This window comes from Schistosoma haematobium, chromosome 6 (assembly GCF_000699445.3).
Source record: "Schistosoma haematobium chromosome 6, whole genome shotgun sequence".
Classification (NCBI taxonomy): domain Eukaryota; kingdom Metazoa; phylum Platyhelminthes; class Trematoda; order Strigeidida; family Schistosomatidae; genus Schistosoma; species Schistosoma haematobium.
In genome coordinates, this window is record NC_067201.1 from 20,869,785 (window position 1) to 20,883,508 (window position 13,724).

At 36.6% G+C, this 13,724-nt stretch overlaps 1 protein-coding gene across 1 annotated transcript; it reads right to left on the bottom strand.

Moving 5' to 3' along the window:
- Positions 1 to 329: 329 nt before the first annotated feature.
- ESF1 (pre-rRNA-processing protein esf1) lies at positions 330 to 13,286 on the bottom strand. Its single transcript, XM_035733018.2, has 8 exons — positions 13,230 to 13,286; positions 11,102 to 11,446; positions 8,969 to 9,129; positions 6,321 to 6,677; positions 4,825 to 5,034; positions 3,506 to 4,024; positions 1,710 to 1,772; positions 330 to 657 (listed from the first exon to the last, which is right to left on the bottom strand). Exons 2-8 carry the CDS (start codon positions 11,436 to 11,438, stop codon positions 496 to 498), a joined length of 1,809 nt encoding a protein of 602 aa, XP_035589836.2. The 5' UTR covers positions 11,439 to 11,446; positions 13,230 to 13,286; the 3' UTR covers positions 330 to 495.
- Positions 13,287 to 13,724: the final 438 nt, after the last annotated feature.

The following is a 13,724-nucleotide window of genomic DNA, read 5'->3' on the forward strand; positions in this document are numbered from 1 at the left end:
AGATCAAGACCAAAGAACACATTACGTCAACAAACAAAGACATACATGATAAGAAAGAACAACAATTGGATAGAACTCGAAAGGATGGAATAGGGAAGAATTGGTTGGATAATGCTGGTCGGTGGCCTATGTTCCACTGGGGGTAACAGGCGTGAGTAAGTAAGTAAGTGTATTTTGCCAAACAGAATAGTAAATACAATGATATTTCAATAGATCTAATTGGAACATTTACTTTCCATCTTTCTACATCTTTATTACGCAACAAAGTAGTAATCTCCAGTATTTAAAAAAGAATTGGATACACCAAAGACAAAAAAGAATCAACAGAATAACCGGTATAAATCTCTTATATTGTACAAATTATCACTGCTGAATTGACAACAGACAGAAATAGGCAAGGGATTATTTGAAAGAAAAATAAACTGTACAACTATATATATGAATGTATATACATAAATAGATAATGAATAGTTTATTAATACTATTTACAACATCTCATACAATTTTCGATTGACGCATTTTTATATAACGTAAGAAATCACTTGCTTCCTTGTAATCTGGATGTGTTTGACTAATATCAAATGCAGGATTTCTTAGAAATTCATCAAAGCGATCATCATCACATAATTCATCAGGGTTATTGTTTTCTCCAAACCACTAAGTGAAATAGAAAGAAGATTAGTGAAGTGATGATGATTCTAGCCATTTGACACTGAGTCGAAATGTTGCTTCCGATTTTAAGTAATTGATTATACAATATTAATACAGAGGGACTTGTGGACATTGTAGGATTTTAATGGTTTAAATCACGACCTAACATGAGATAAAACATTACTGAAAAACTGGAAGCATTGGACGACCGTTTCGTCCTAGTGTGGAACTCCTCACGTGCTCAATAGTGATTAGCTTCGGTAACAAATCCCTGCAGTTCTAGTGATTAGCTGTGACCAGTAGAGTAGTTACCCAACACAGAAAATAGATGAGGGTTGCGCAATACCGTGAATCGGTTCAAGTTAAAAATCAATACCGTGAATCGATTCAAGTTAAATATCAATACCGTTGAATTCCGACTCAATGATCTAGACCTTAAACATTGACACGTGGGATTGAAGATCCTGGGTTACATATCCTGAGGCGGTGCCGTAAATGCGCACTATACAAAGACAAAACACCCATCTAAGATAATTTCTTGGTTTGAATTATGAAAATCGTATAATATACATGACATTTAACAAATCCATCCAGTCGTTCGAAACAATAATCTGCTTATTACCATAGTAATACTAAGAATCTACTATACCAGCTTTGGTCTAGTTTAATCTTGTCAGTCATCCAAAGGTGACTACTAATACTACTACGATGAGTAATTGATGCTGATATACAGATTGAAAGACAGGTAAGGAGTTAAGATACAAGCGTATCTCCGCGAAATATGACGTTTAACACTAGGAAAAGGCCCATTGGAAACTCAGTTACCAATTGCAAATTGGTATGCCACATTTCGACTTGCATCTTTTATATATGAAAGCAGATAGTATTATCCATATGTTAATGTGTTTTATTTGTACATCCAATCAAAAAATTAACATGATGCGAACTTGATATCATCTAAAGATAAATTTCTGACTAATGAGTCAAACTACTATTAAATTTATTAGTAATACTGCTGACCAACTGGCATATTCATAAAATGAACAAACAAAACCTACCAGTTTCGATTCACGTTCTAATCTTGCTTGAACTTTTCGTTTTTTCTCTATGATTTTTGTACGCTAAAAATAAATAATATATGAAACCAAAAGACGGTAGGAATACACTATACTGACTGACGGTCATGAAATAAATGAAATTAAACAATCAAATTTGAGGCGGTGTTTATTGAATCTATGTGCCATGTTTAAAGCAGAACCGTGGATAACCTGCTACAGGATATCATGTTTTTGACCATATCTCTCATTCTACACAACTTGGTTGGTTATATGACCATAGTTCACCTACATAATGTTGGATTAGTGAGAAGCTAGTAAGTTGCATCATCATTATGATGTGAAATCAAGTAGTTGCTATGGATTAACTGTAGTTTTATACAGCTTTACTAAACAGCGTTGTCATTAAGAATATAGATCTCAACCCTCACCGATTGACAAATGCACATACACGATAGGCAGTGTGTAAAGACTGTTCAGCATGAGAATACAACTACCATATAATTAACATATCGTTCTCATTTGTTGAATTCAGCTTCACGTTGACCAGAATAACATTATGCTAAGTGCTATCTTCTGAAGAATTGACGAAAAACTGAGTAAGATAAGTATGGTACATTACTATGTTTGTTGTTTAGACCATAAATTTCAAGATCTTGCTTCCATACTTTGAAAAAAAAACTCATTGAGTATTCTGACTTTTCCGGGGCTGATCGTTTACCATCGAGTAAGTTATGCACGGATTACGAATACACCAACTACCTCGATGGGAGATCATTTCTGATGTAGGAGCAGACTGGCTGGAAACTAGTGGCAGTCAGACCAAAACATGGTATCAGTCATTCACAGTTGGACTGAGTAATGTTAATAGGTGTAGACTACCACCTGGTTGGGGTCCGTGTGATTATCGTGGCCAATGGTTCTAGACTTTGAATGACATGGCTCAAAATCGTTTGCATTGGTGCAGGTGCATCTATTCTTTGTCTTCCCCTAAATCCTGAAATTCTAAATTTCCCATACAGTTTTTGTGTTTTTATTTCAGTAATTTATACTTTCTTTTCGATTCGCATCTTTGATGCCTAATCTCTTATACTGCCACTGATACTGTAACTACCTCTACTATTCTGAGATTTGGCCTGATAATTTCATCTCTCGGTGCTAATGAGGCAAAGCAACTTGAAACGATGTACATACGTACCACGTTCTACGTTGTGACTGATGGAATGACTAATTCAAAGTATGTCTGATTGCTCACTACCCTCTCTATTCAATGCAAGACCATATTACACTTTGAAACAGATCACTTAATAATAATGTAGGTTGTGTACTGGTTAATCCAAATCCGTTGGCCAGATACCACCATCAAAAACCTATTTTGGCAAAGAACAAACCAACTTCTAGCTGGAGGTGTACATTGTAGAAGTCATCAAACTGAATCATGAGGCAAACCCGAACTTCGGATGCTCAAGGCAAAAAGAAAAGACGCAGACCAAAGAAGAAATTGTGCCAGGAATTAGAAGCAGATATCTAAAGAATGAATAGCATTTGGAAACAATTGGAAAGAAGAGCCCAGGTCAGATTGCTGATCAGCGGCCCATGCTCCACGAAGGGTAGCAGACTTACGTAAAATACATAAGCAGCTGGCTACCATTACTGAAAGGCTTTTCATGAACACAGATCATTCTCCTGTGCAGTCACCTGAATAATACAATGTGTATCATCGTCTTAATAATCAGTGAGAAAATCATTTACAACTGGACAAATTATTAAGAACTTTAGGTGTTTTGAACAGAACCTACCTGTTTGATTTTTTTCTTTCTTTTATTGTCATTCTTCTGAGGGGATTTAACAACTTTTTTATCGTTATTATCACTGTAATTATCTTCGGATTCAAGAGGGTTGTTAGTTCCTTCCATTTCTATGTCTTCATCATTATTATCATCGGAATCCCTCGCCTCTGGTAATACCTTACGACGAACTTTTCCACGTGATATAGGCGTTACTGCTTGTGAGTCCTTTTTCTTTTCAACAGGTCGTAGATCATATTCTTCAGTTTCAGAAGCATCATTAGGAGTATGAGAGGCTAGATCAAGGATTTCTTCCTCTTCCTCTTCGTCTTGATTTACTGATTCCCCATCCATATCAACTTTATCAGTAGATGACAATCCTAAAAGTGCTAGACGGACTTCACCTGGTGGAAGTTTTTTAGGCCTATGACGATGAATTCGAGGAACAGTGGGGGCAGGCGGTTCTGATTCAGGATCTGAGCTAGCCGCTGTACTAGCCCCACTTGAAGAAAGAGCAAGATATTTGGAAAGCTATAAATAAATGAATAAATCAACTAATTATTTTATTGAGGTCACGAATCGATCTAAGTTGAACAACCATCGAAAACCTGGAAGCACTCGACAGCTATTTTATCCTAGTGTGGAAGTCGTTAGCAATCAGCATCCACAACCCTGTCATCAAAAATCGAATATAGGATCTTCGGTCTCGCGCGCGAACACTCAATCTCTGAATCATTCAGTCGGTATATATTATTAGGGTGTAATGCTTCAAAGTGAAAATAAATTTATACTGAAGTAGTACAAATCGTATGTTAAATTACGTAATAAGATTTAATTGACAGTTTCACTTCATATGGAAGCAAAATAATTACTTAAGAATGATTTTAGCACCCACACACCCACACCTAGTTGGACCATCAGAAGTAGGGTAGTTAAGTAAACTTGCCTGAAATAAACCCCGGTAAGTTTGAAAGTTTATTTACAAATGTCAAAAACCCATTCCATCCATCAATACATGAATGGATATATACCACATAGGATAACAAGAATTAATCAATATATGCAGACGGAATCAGATGAGTTGTGTTTGACAGTCAGCAATTAAGATGAATTCCTCATCTGTAATGAAACCGACCAGAGAGTAATTATTACAGTCAAAGGTTTTCAGCACAAGAGGTAAGACAGCTTAAAAGATTTGCAAGAGTATTTCAACTAGAAAAGATGATTTGGGAAGGTAAAAATAGTGATATATACAAATACAAATTAATAAGTATACGAAAATAGCAGAAATTAGTGAAAGCATCAATAAAGGGAAGCCGATTTTTACTTACTTCATCTCTATTCTCTGTTAAAGTAGTTTTAGGATCAATATCTGGACGAAATTGATCACGTAGCCAATTTGTTCGATCAGCCGGTGTTTTATCCCAAGTTATACCGATTCGTGTTGAGTGTAAGGCGCTTGTTTCAAAACGGATTGGGGCGTATTTTGTTTTATTGATTTCCCGACATTCACTTACAAGATGAGCATATTCTGAAGGAACCTGGAATATTTCAATTTAAAAACGAAATATAAGAATAAAGTATGCAGAATAAATAATTCAATGGGCACATACACTTAGCATACCTAATGATATGAAGAGTCCTTGAGCAAATTTTACAGGAAACTATGACATTACTTAACAAATATACAAGCTCAATATAAACTTGGAGTTGCTTCGCAAGTTAAATTAGAAACAAATGTAAATAAATGTAAATGAGAATAGTTTTGTCACTAAGATTTAACTTGATAGCTTCAAATAAACTAAACATTGGGTAGATAGTCAATAATAAAAACAATGATATAGTTGTGATGTCCTAATGAGTGAAAATTAGAATTTCTGACATTTAGTGACCTAGTTCCAGTCGCTTCTTCAGAGGTTAAGTGAGAATAAAACCTGATTAGGTGAAAATATAATAATAGTCTGTCTATGGGCCAACAATCAAAGCGATGAGGGGTACGTTTCATTCTATGAACCCCCAAATGTTCAACGTGTAACTGAAGCAGTAGCTTGGAGTGAAGAGATGTTGGTATCTGTCATTCTAAATATTAGGCAATCGTTTGTGATACGAGAAAATCACGTCAACAGAGAATTTTCTTAAGCTTTTCAGGAGTCTTGTCAGTCATGAAGCTTGAAATTTTCTAAATTATCGGGTTGCAAAGCGACGCCTAGTGTTTAACTGTTACTGGTAAAGGAGTATCATTGAGTGACGAAATGAACTTCTGAACAAAATGAGTAGTTAGACTATATATTGTATTTGATTTAGTTGATCAGGTTAACGTGGTCCCAGAGTTGAATCATATTTAGTACCCTACAAGGGATACCTGTATTCTTGAGGGGACTGATGCTCCCTGGGAAATACTCAGTGATCGACCAACTGTAAATACATCTCAGTCTTACATGAGGTCGCCCGAGGGTCAAACAGCTCATTGGTATCTTTCCTGGCCGTGAATCTCGGTACCATGGAATCAAATCCGCCAGGAGCCATCAGTCTCCTCGAGATTGCAGGGGTACCTTGCTGAAGAGTGACAAATGGCACGTAACCTTGGTTAAGCAGAGTTACCTGTAATTACCTCTACTCACCACCAACTTACGTCTCAATATAGGGCACATGAAGTCGAGTCACTAAGGTTAGTCGCCACATTGCAAGTTGGTTGATAGAATTCGATCAGTACTAAAAAGTACTTGATATTCATGACATCGGTCGTTAATCAATGATTAATCAATCGTGTTATTAAAAAAGTATTATACAGATAGAGAGATGGAAAAACTACCAAAGCAAATCTTACTTCAAATTGTTGGTCATTATCAACAAAACGCAAATCTAGCCGGGAACCGGAACTTTCATATTCAAGGCCATCACAAGCCGTATAAATTGCTTCCGCTGTTTCAACACTATCAAATTCAATAATAGCATAGAAATATTTCAATCGTGCTAATTGATATTCGCGAATACGACGTCGGAGTTTAGATGATGCATTACGCCAGCCAGATTTTTCATCAACATCTAGAGCCATAGTCGAATTCTCTACAGTCAGATTGTTGTTTTCATTGCATTCTGTATCTGATTCACTTGGACGAAGTTCAAGTGGTCCATGAATAGCTTCATCAGCCATACGTTTAATACCAAACTCGGATGGATAGATCTAAATTGGTATTATCCGAAAATAAAACAGATTGATGACAAAAACAAACACATGTGTAATATTATTGAATGACATTGAATTCAAAGAATTACGTGATACAGTTGTAATTCTAATAGAATCGAGTAGGTTAGTATGTTACAAAGCAACTGATCTACACACAAAACATACGAATTAACTACAAATACGATTGTTACCGCCACTTAGTACTCAATGTTTCACTGAGCCGTAGGAATATTAAGGGCCATTAAGAGTAGAAGACACTCGTAAGCTATTAGTATTTGACCACAGATGCCTTAGAAATATTTCTGGCATCTGCTGGGATCACCGGGTAAGTAGTAGTGAGGTTAGACGCAGGGTATTAGGGAATGATGGTAAATCAGTTGACGAGTTTGTGAATCTTCATCGACTGAGATGGTTGAGCCACGTGTTACGCATGCCTGAACACCGATTACCACGACGTGCAATGCTATCCGGTATTGGAGATGGTTGAAAGAAAGTTAGGAGCGGTCAAACCAAAACGTGGCATCAGTGCTTGAAGACACTAACTTCTAGTCTGAGCCATGTTGGTAGGTGCAGACTACTTGATTGGGGTCCGCGTGACTATCGTAACAAATGGTTGGAGACTCTTGGTGACATGGCTCAGAATCGATCACAATGGCGTAGGTGTATACACTCCCTGTCTTCCCTTAAACTATGAGATTAAAATCGCTTCACATCTTTCTTTCTGCCAAATAATTTTCTCTTCCTGTACTATATCCTTATATGCAATCTTTCTTTTATATATTACCACAACTGAATTAACTGCTTCTATGAATTTGTTGTTCATCTTGCTGTGCTAATGAGGTGTGGCAACTTGGACCGATGCACATGTGTGCCTGGTCCTACGTTGTAGCTGACTGACTGACTAATATTAAGGGATAGCACCAAGCATGTGACTGCAAAGCATTGTTACTCAGCAAATACACATTTTAACTACATTTTTAGCCAACCAGTGGAGTTCGACCGTGTCGGGTGTGAGGAAGGTATCCACTGAAGACAATGGATAATAGTCGTGCAATATCGTGGATTGATTGAAGTTAGATTTGTACACTACTGGTTACTGACTCAGTGATCTGGAGATTGAACGCTCACGAAGGTAATGGGTTAGATTTCCGATTGGGGATTATAGTGGACACTGATGAGGAGTCTCACAGTAGGACAAAATGATCGTTTACTGTTTCCAGTGATTGTTCAACTAAGATTGGTTCTTGATCTCAATGCAACTCGGAAATCTCCACAACCTCACGCTGACATAAAACATTAATTGAATGAATTATCTTGAACGGCTCAACGATAGAATACACTGTTCAAAAGGATTGCTTTCACATTATGTAGTAGTAAAAATTGAAACTGAAGTGGACAACTTCCTGCCGATTCGATCAACAGCTTAAAATACTGACTACTTCCTGTCAAAGTCTACAAAATGATTAGTCAGATAAGATCCTTAAAAAGATTTTGTCATTTATTGGAGATATTTACAGGGAAACCTATAGAGTAAGATAGAAGCTTAAAAATCAACTGTTTGTAGTCCATTCGGGAACTGGATGGCAACAAAACTCTAGAGACAATATTCTTCTACCACATTAATTCATGATCGATAGTGTAAACCTAGTTTAGGATACTGTTACAGTGAGATGAACCACAGAAACCGTTCATTTAAATTAACTACCTTGTTAGATGTTTCAGTTAATAAAACTAAAGTATGATCTTAAGTTATAGCTACCACCCACATTCCATGAGGAATAACATACAAAACAATTCAACGAGACCAGTTATAAAGTAAACCGGTATGGAAATTGGTGACGTCAAACCATTCGCTCTTGAGATGTACTTTTCTAAATATTGTGCAGTTGAGTCACCCAGCAACATCGTAACCAATCAATAACTATATGATTATAAAAACTTGCTCTTTATGAAATACGTGAACCGTCAGTCTCATAATTAAGGCATTAATTACCAGGTTCGAACACCTCCCCACCTACTTTGGCTTAGGAGATTGGGTAGTACCACTAGCCTCCAAAGTTAGTGCGGCTCATTCCTAGGTACCTGATGAACGAGTTAACTTAAATTTTAATTCATATGCTGATGAAGAATAGGGTAAATAATTTATCATTTGAGGGTAACAAACGACAAGGTAATCATTTAGTCTAGTATGCCGCTCAAATCGTTAGGACAAAAAGTGAAATGCAATGAGGGGATGGTAGTTTAACATCTACATTTTAGAAAGTTGTTCGATCAATTTAATGACTTACTGTAACTTTTTCAATATGCCCTCTGGCTGGTAAAAATGATTCTAAGACCATATAAATTGTTTCTGGTTTCGCGTTATCCCAATCGAAATGAAGCAGTGCCAATCTATGACTTGTCTGGGTAGCAGGAACTGAATCTTTAGTTAATTCGTACCAATCTGCACCTATATGTATATGTGGCAAAAAAAAACCTGAAAGCTATTATGAATAGTAGGTACGAAAATGTTTAGGTTTATTTTGGATACAAAAATGTTCATAATAAGATTACTGATATGCTAATTTGTTATATTCAACGATGACTAACAGTTGATTATAAGATGGAATAGCATACATTCCAAGTGTTTACGGAAAGAATGATTCAAATAATCTAGAAGGGAGATTCCTCAATGAATTTCGCTCTTATATTGAAGAAATTGAACTATCCACTGATGAAAAAGAATTCCAAACTGGTGTACACGATTTAAACGATGAAGACCACGACCTGGGCGTGGTTGTATAAACCAGATATTCACACTACATTATGTCCTAGAACATAGACACACATTCAGACGCCCCACAATAGTAGTATTTCTCGACCGTAAAACGACATTTGATTCTGTAGATCGTGAGGTACTATGGCAGTGTTTGTCACTTAAAGGAGTACCAAAGAAGTACATTGACCTTATAAAGGCTCGCTACTCGAACACAACTGGTCGAGTGAGAGCTTATGACGAACTGTCATCAGAATTGATTACCTCAAGTGGTGTTCGTCAGGGCTGTCCACTCTCTCCATCCTTGTTCAACTTTGTCGTTGATGTGCTTTTAGAGATAACACTTTTCTCATCTAGATTTCCAGGAGTTGAACTTTTACCGGGAGATTCACTTGTTGACTTGGAATATGCCCATGACATAGTTCTATTTGGTGGAGACGCTGACAAAATGCAGTCTTATGACCACTATAAGCAACATTGCAAATACGTTCGGGATGCGATGCCCAACCACCGACTGCCCCGACAAGCGATATTTTATGGTGTAGGAGTAGGTTGGAAGAAAGCTAGGGGTGGCCAGACCAAAACATGATACAAATCCATGGAGTCATTGATAAGTGGACTGAGCCATGTCGGTCGATGTAGACTACCTGGTAGGGATCCGCGAGACGATAGCAACCGATGGTTAGAGACCTTGAATGACATGGCTCAAAATCGTTTGAATTGGTGCAGGTGCATCCACTCTTTGTGTTCTCCCAAATTCTAATCTTCTGAATTTTTCAAACTCCTTTCTTTTTGTCTCTTTTCAAATTTATTTCACTGGATCATACTCCTTGAATAACATCTTCAAACCCTAATGTTTCCGATCACTGCTTACACTTTACTACCTCTACCACTATGGGATTTGAGTCGACAATTGTATTTCGGTGCTAATGTGGTATGGCAACTCAAACTGATGTACGTACGTACGTACGAAGTTCTACGTTGTCAGTGACTGACTGTGATTTGTAATAAAAGGTTAATAAGAATTTTCGAAACGCAATTATTTCAGAGATATAGCGATACTTGTAGTTTGAATATGTACGTAAAGCAACTCACCCAGACACCTGATTTGGTGTGGGCACCCAGGAGCAGCATTCCACCTTCATATATAAATATTTTGAGTGATACATACTATTATTGGTGTTCTGTCGTATCAGATTTCATTTGAGTTAAATAAATAAATAATCAGTAAATAGACAATAAGTCAAAACCGAACAACAAAACTACAAATTAAATGTTAATGTTCTGACCTCATTTCCATTGGATTCGAAAGACTAAAGAGAACAAGTTACACATATCTAACTTGATTCATGATTTGGAGTAGTTCCCAGTCAAAATCTGAATAGGTGATAAACAGTAAAGGAGCCAATTTCGCTGATGCGACTGGTATTGCTCACAAATTTACATTTATAAACAATTATGATGAAATTAGTTTCACACAGACTACACAACAGTTTAGTGTTAACATCTTTCGATTTGGTGAGTGACTTATAGCCGATGTGGGCAGGTTATCTTTAGTTACTAATTTATTTGGATGGGATATTTTATTGCTATTCAGTTTTGCGGAAATCTGGATATCACTTCTCTATTTTTATGATAAGAAAAACTAGATTAAAAAAGTGCTAACCTTGTAGGTCTTCAATATCCTCGAAAACATTAATTTTTTCTTCGTCACTGGTCGAAGTGCTTGATTCAGTTTCTGAGGCTTCGAGTTCAGAACTTTCATTGCTACTGGAGTCCGATTGTTTTTCCGCACCATCCTTCTGAGTTTTAGATGCTAATTTCTGTTTCACGTATGCTCGTGGATTTTTGAACCAAGGACGTCCGCGTTTATCTTTAAATGCTGATTCAGGTCCAACATCATCAAAAAGGTCTTTAACGGTCCTCGTCTTTTTGGCACCTTTACGTTTGCCAGGAGCAAGTAGAGGGTCATGAGATATTTCTTCTAGATTTTTATTATTCATTGATTATTCTGAAAATATTTTAATCAAATTGATAGATAACAAAAAATGTCAACCGAAGGTAAAACAAAGTCTATTTTATCAAATCACGGCTCATGCAACATTTTGAGTTTAAAAGGAACGGAATGCACACCCAGCATCCTTACATTATTACTCGGAGTGTTCAGAAGTCTTCGTATTTAATCAGCACGTTAAATTAAAATGTGCCATCTAAGTACACTAAGTCAATAAATTAATCATCAGGAGAGGTGAATATTGTCTATGGAAAAATGTCTATAGCAAAATTAAATTTGAATGAGGAAATCGCTTATCGTCTACGGATAGCAAATAAGGGAGATAGCCAAGACGAAAGTTTTCAGAATTGTCTAACCTGAAAAGAACTGCAAGTGAAGAGCCTATAGTAGTGGACTACTTTAGTAAGAGATTTAATGACATTGCTTATGAATATTTAGATTAACGGGGTCTAGGTCATTTAATGTAACTATAGTCAGGGATTGATATGTTTTCAAACCTGTTAGTGCAAAAATTTGGTTTATACAACCACAGTCAGGTCTAAAACCTACCTAGTATTTACTGTCTGTATTCAGGCATAAGACTTATAAGAAAGTACGTTGGAAACATTACTGATCAAACTGATTTATCTCTCGTATCAAAAAGGGTTTTTGTTCTTTGCTATAAATTTGGAAGACCAAGGATCAAGAAACGTCATCCAGAGTTACATCTTGTCCACACTGATAATACTGACTCGCCATCCTGTAAAGATGTCTGAAGTTATCCTATAACAACGGTGTCTTCCTTTGTACCATTACTCATTATTATTAGGAGCTGCTAACAAAACCTTAGCATTAAGAAATTTCCACGGAGACCGATAAAATGAAAGTCAGTGTGGAAACAATATCACTACTAGTGAAATTAAAATAAGTGCAACTGTATTTTAAAAGAATAAATAGTGTGGGGAAAACGGCTAACAAGAAACACCAACGCTACAAATTCAGAGGGAGATAAAAAGAAAAGATATATTTTCTCCATAGCCACTAGCTTCTTTCACGTTATCCAAACTCAGTCAATCTCCAGAAAAAGATTTAGTTCATTCAACATTAGCAAGTACGTTTACATAAAAACAAGCCAGAAACAACTGACTAGATTATTAACCTTCATCACAACTAACAAGAGAATCATATCTGATACGACATAAGTGGTGAGCTGATAGTGATTTATTACAAGACAACTACATCACTACTGTTTCCTGTTATTTGACAGCCGTTTCAAATTTACAATTACAGCTCATGACTTAAAGTCCACTTACTTACACTTCAGTCGAATTGAATTAAATGGTGTTGCGTTAGTTAAGTAGTCAGGACTAAACAGAGTACATTAATTTATTAAAGTATAAACGGGAAAAGCTTATGAGAATAGTGGTGAAGCTTTACATTATTTGGAACCTTACTTTTTTTTAACCAAACCCAATTTCAATTGTCTAAGTTCATTATAGACATACCTACGTTACCTAGGCAAACAGAAAACGGAGAAACAAAGGTAAGTCTTAAGGAAATCTTGAGGAAAATCCTTAAGGGAAGTCGACGTGAAATGTCAAAGTTTTGCCTAAAATTTCCCCCACTTAGGTAGGTTGACCATTTATGTGACCAACAGTAGGTCACATAAAACTCTGCATATAAAACGATTCATGCTTGACAATTTGGAAAATACTAGACCAATTTCGTGAGTATCATAAAGGTCGTTAGACATATGAGCACATATGTAAGTGCATGAAAATGGAAAGTTTGAGGTACTTACTACCGTAAAGACTCCGGTTCTCCCAGCTGCTTGAATCACGCGTCACAGGTTCAAATTACGCTCCAAAGTGTCCAATGCGGTCAGGCAGTTATTAACAAATTCGTAAACAAAATCAAATATCCTGAACATGTCGTCATCGAGTCGTTAAAAGGCTGGGAAAACATTTTTAGACCGAAAAGCAAACTTAAAAGTTCATAGAGTATCAAGGGAGTAATGATAGACCGTTTAGGAATGTCGTACTCAGCTATAAGGATTTGGTTATACGATTTAACTAAGTCGATTTTTGAAAGGACGATCGTACCTTTCAAGGTAGCTGCGAGATCGTGAATACGCGGTAACGAGTAGTGGTCCGTAATGGTTCGTGTACTAAATCTTCGATAATCGTCAGTTGAACGCCAATCACTGGTATTCTTTTTAGGAAACACATACAACGGAGATGTCTGTGGACTATTTGATGGCCGGAATATTCCTAAATTTATCTGAAATCGAATCCGC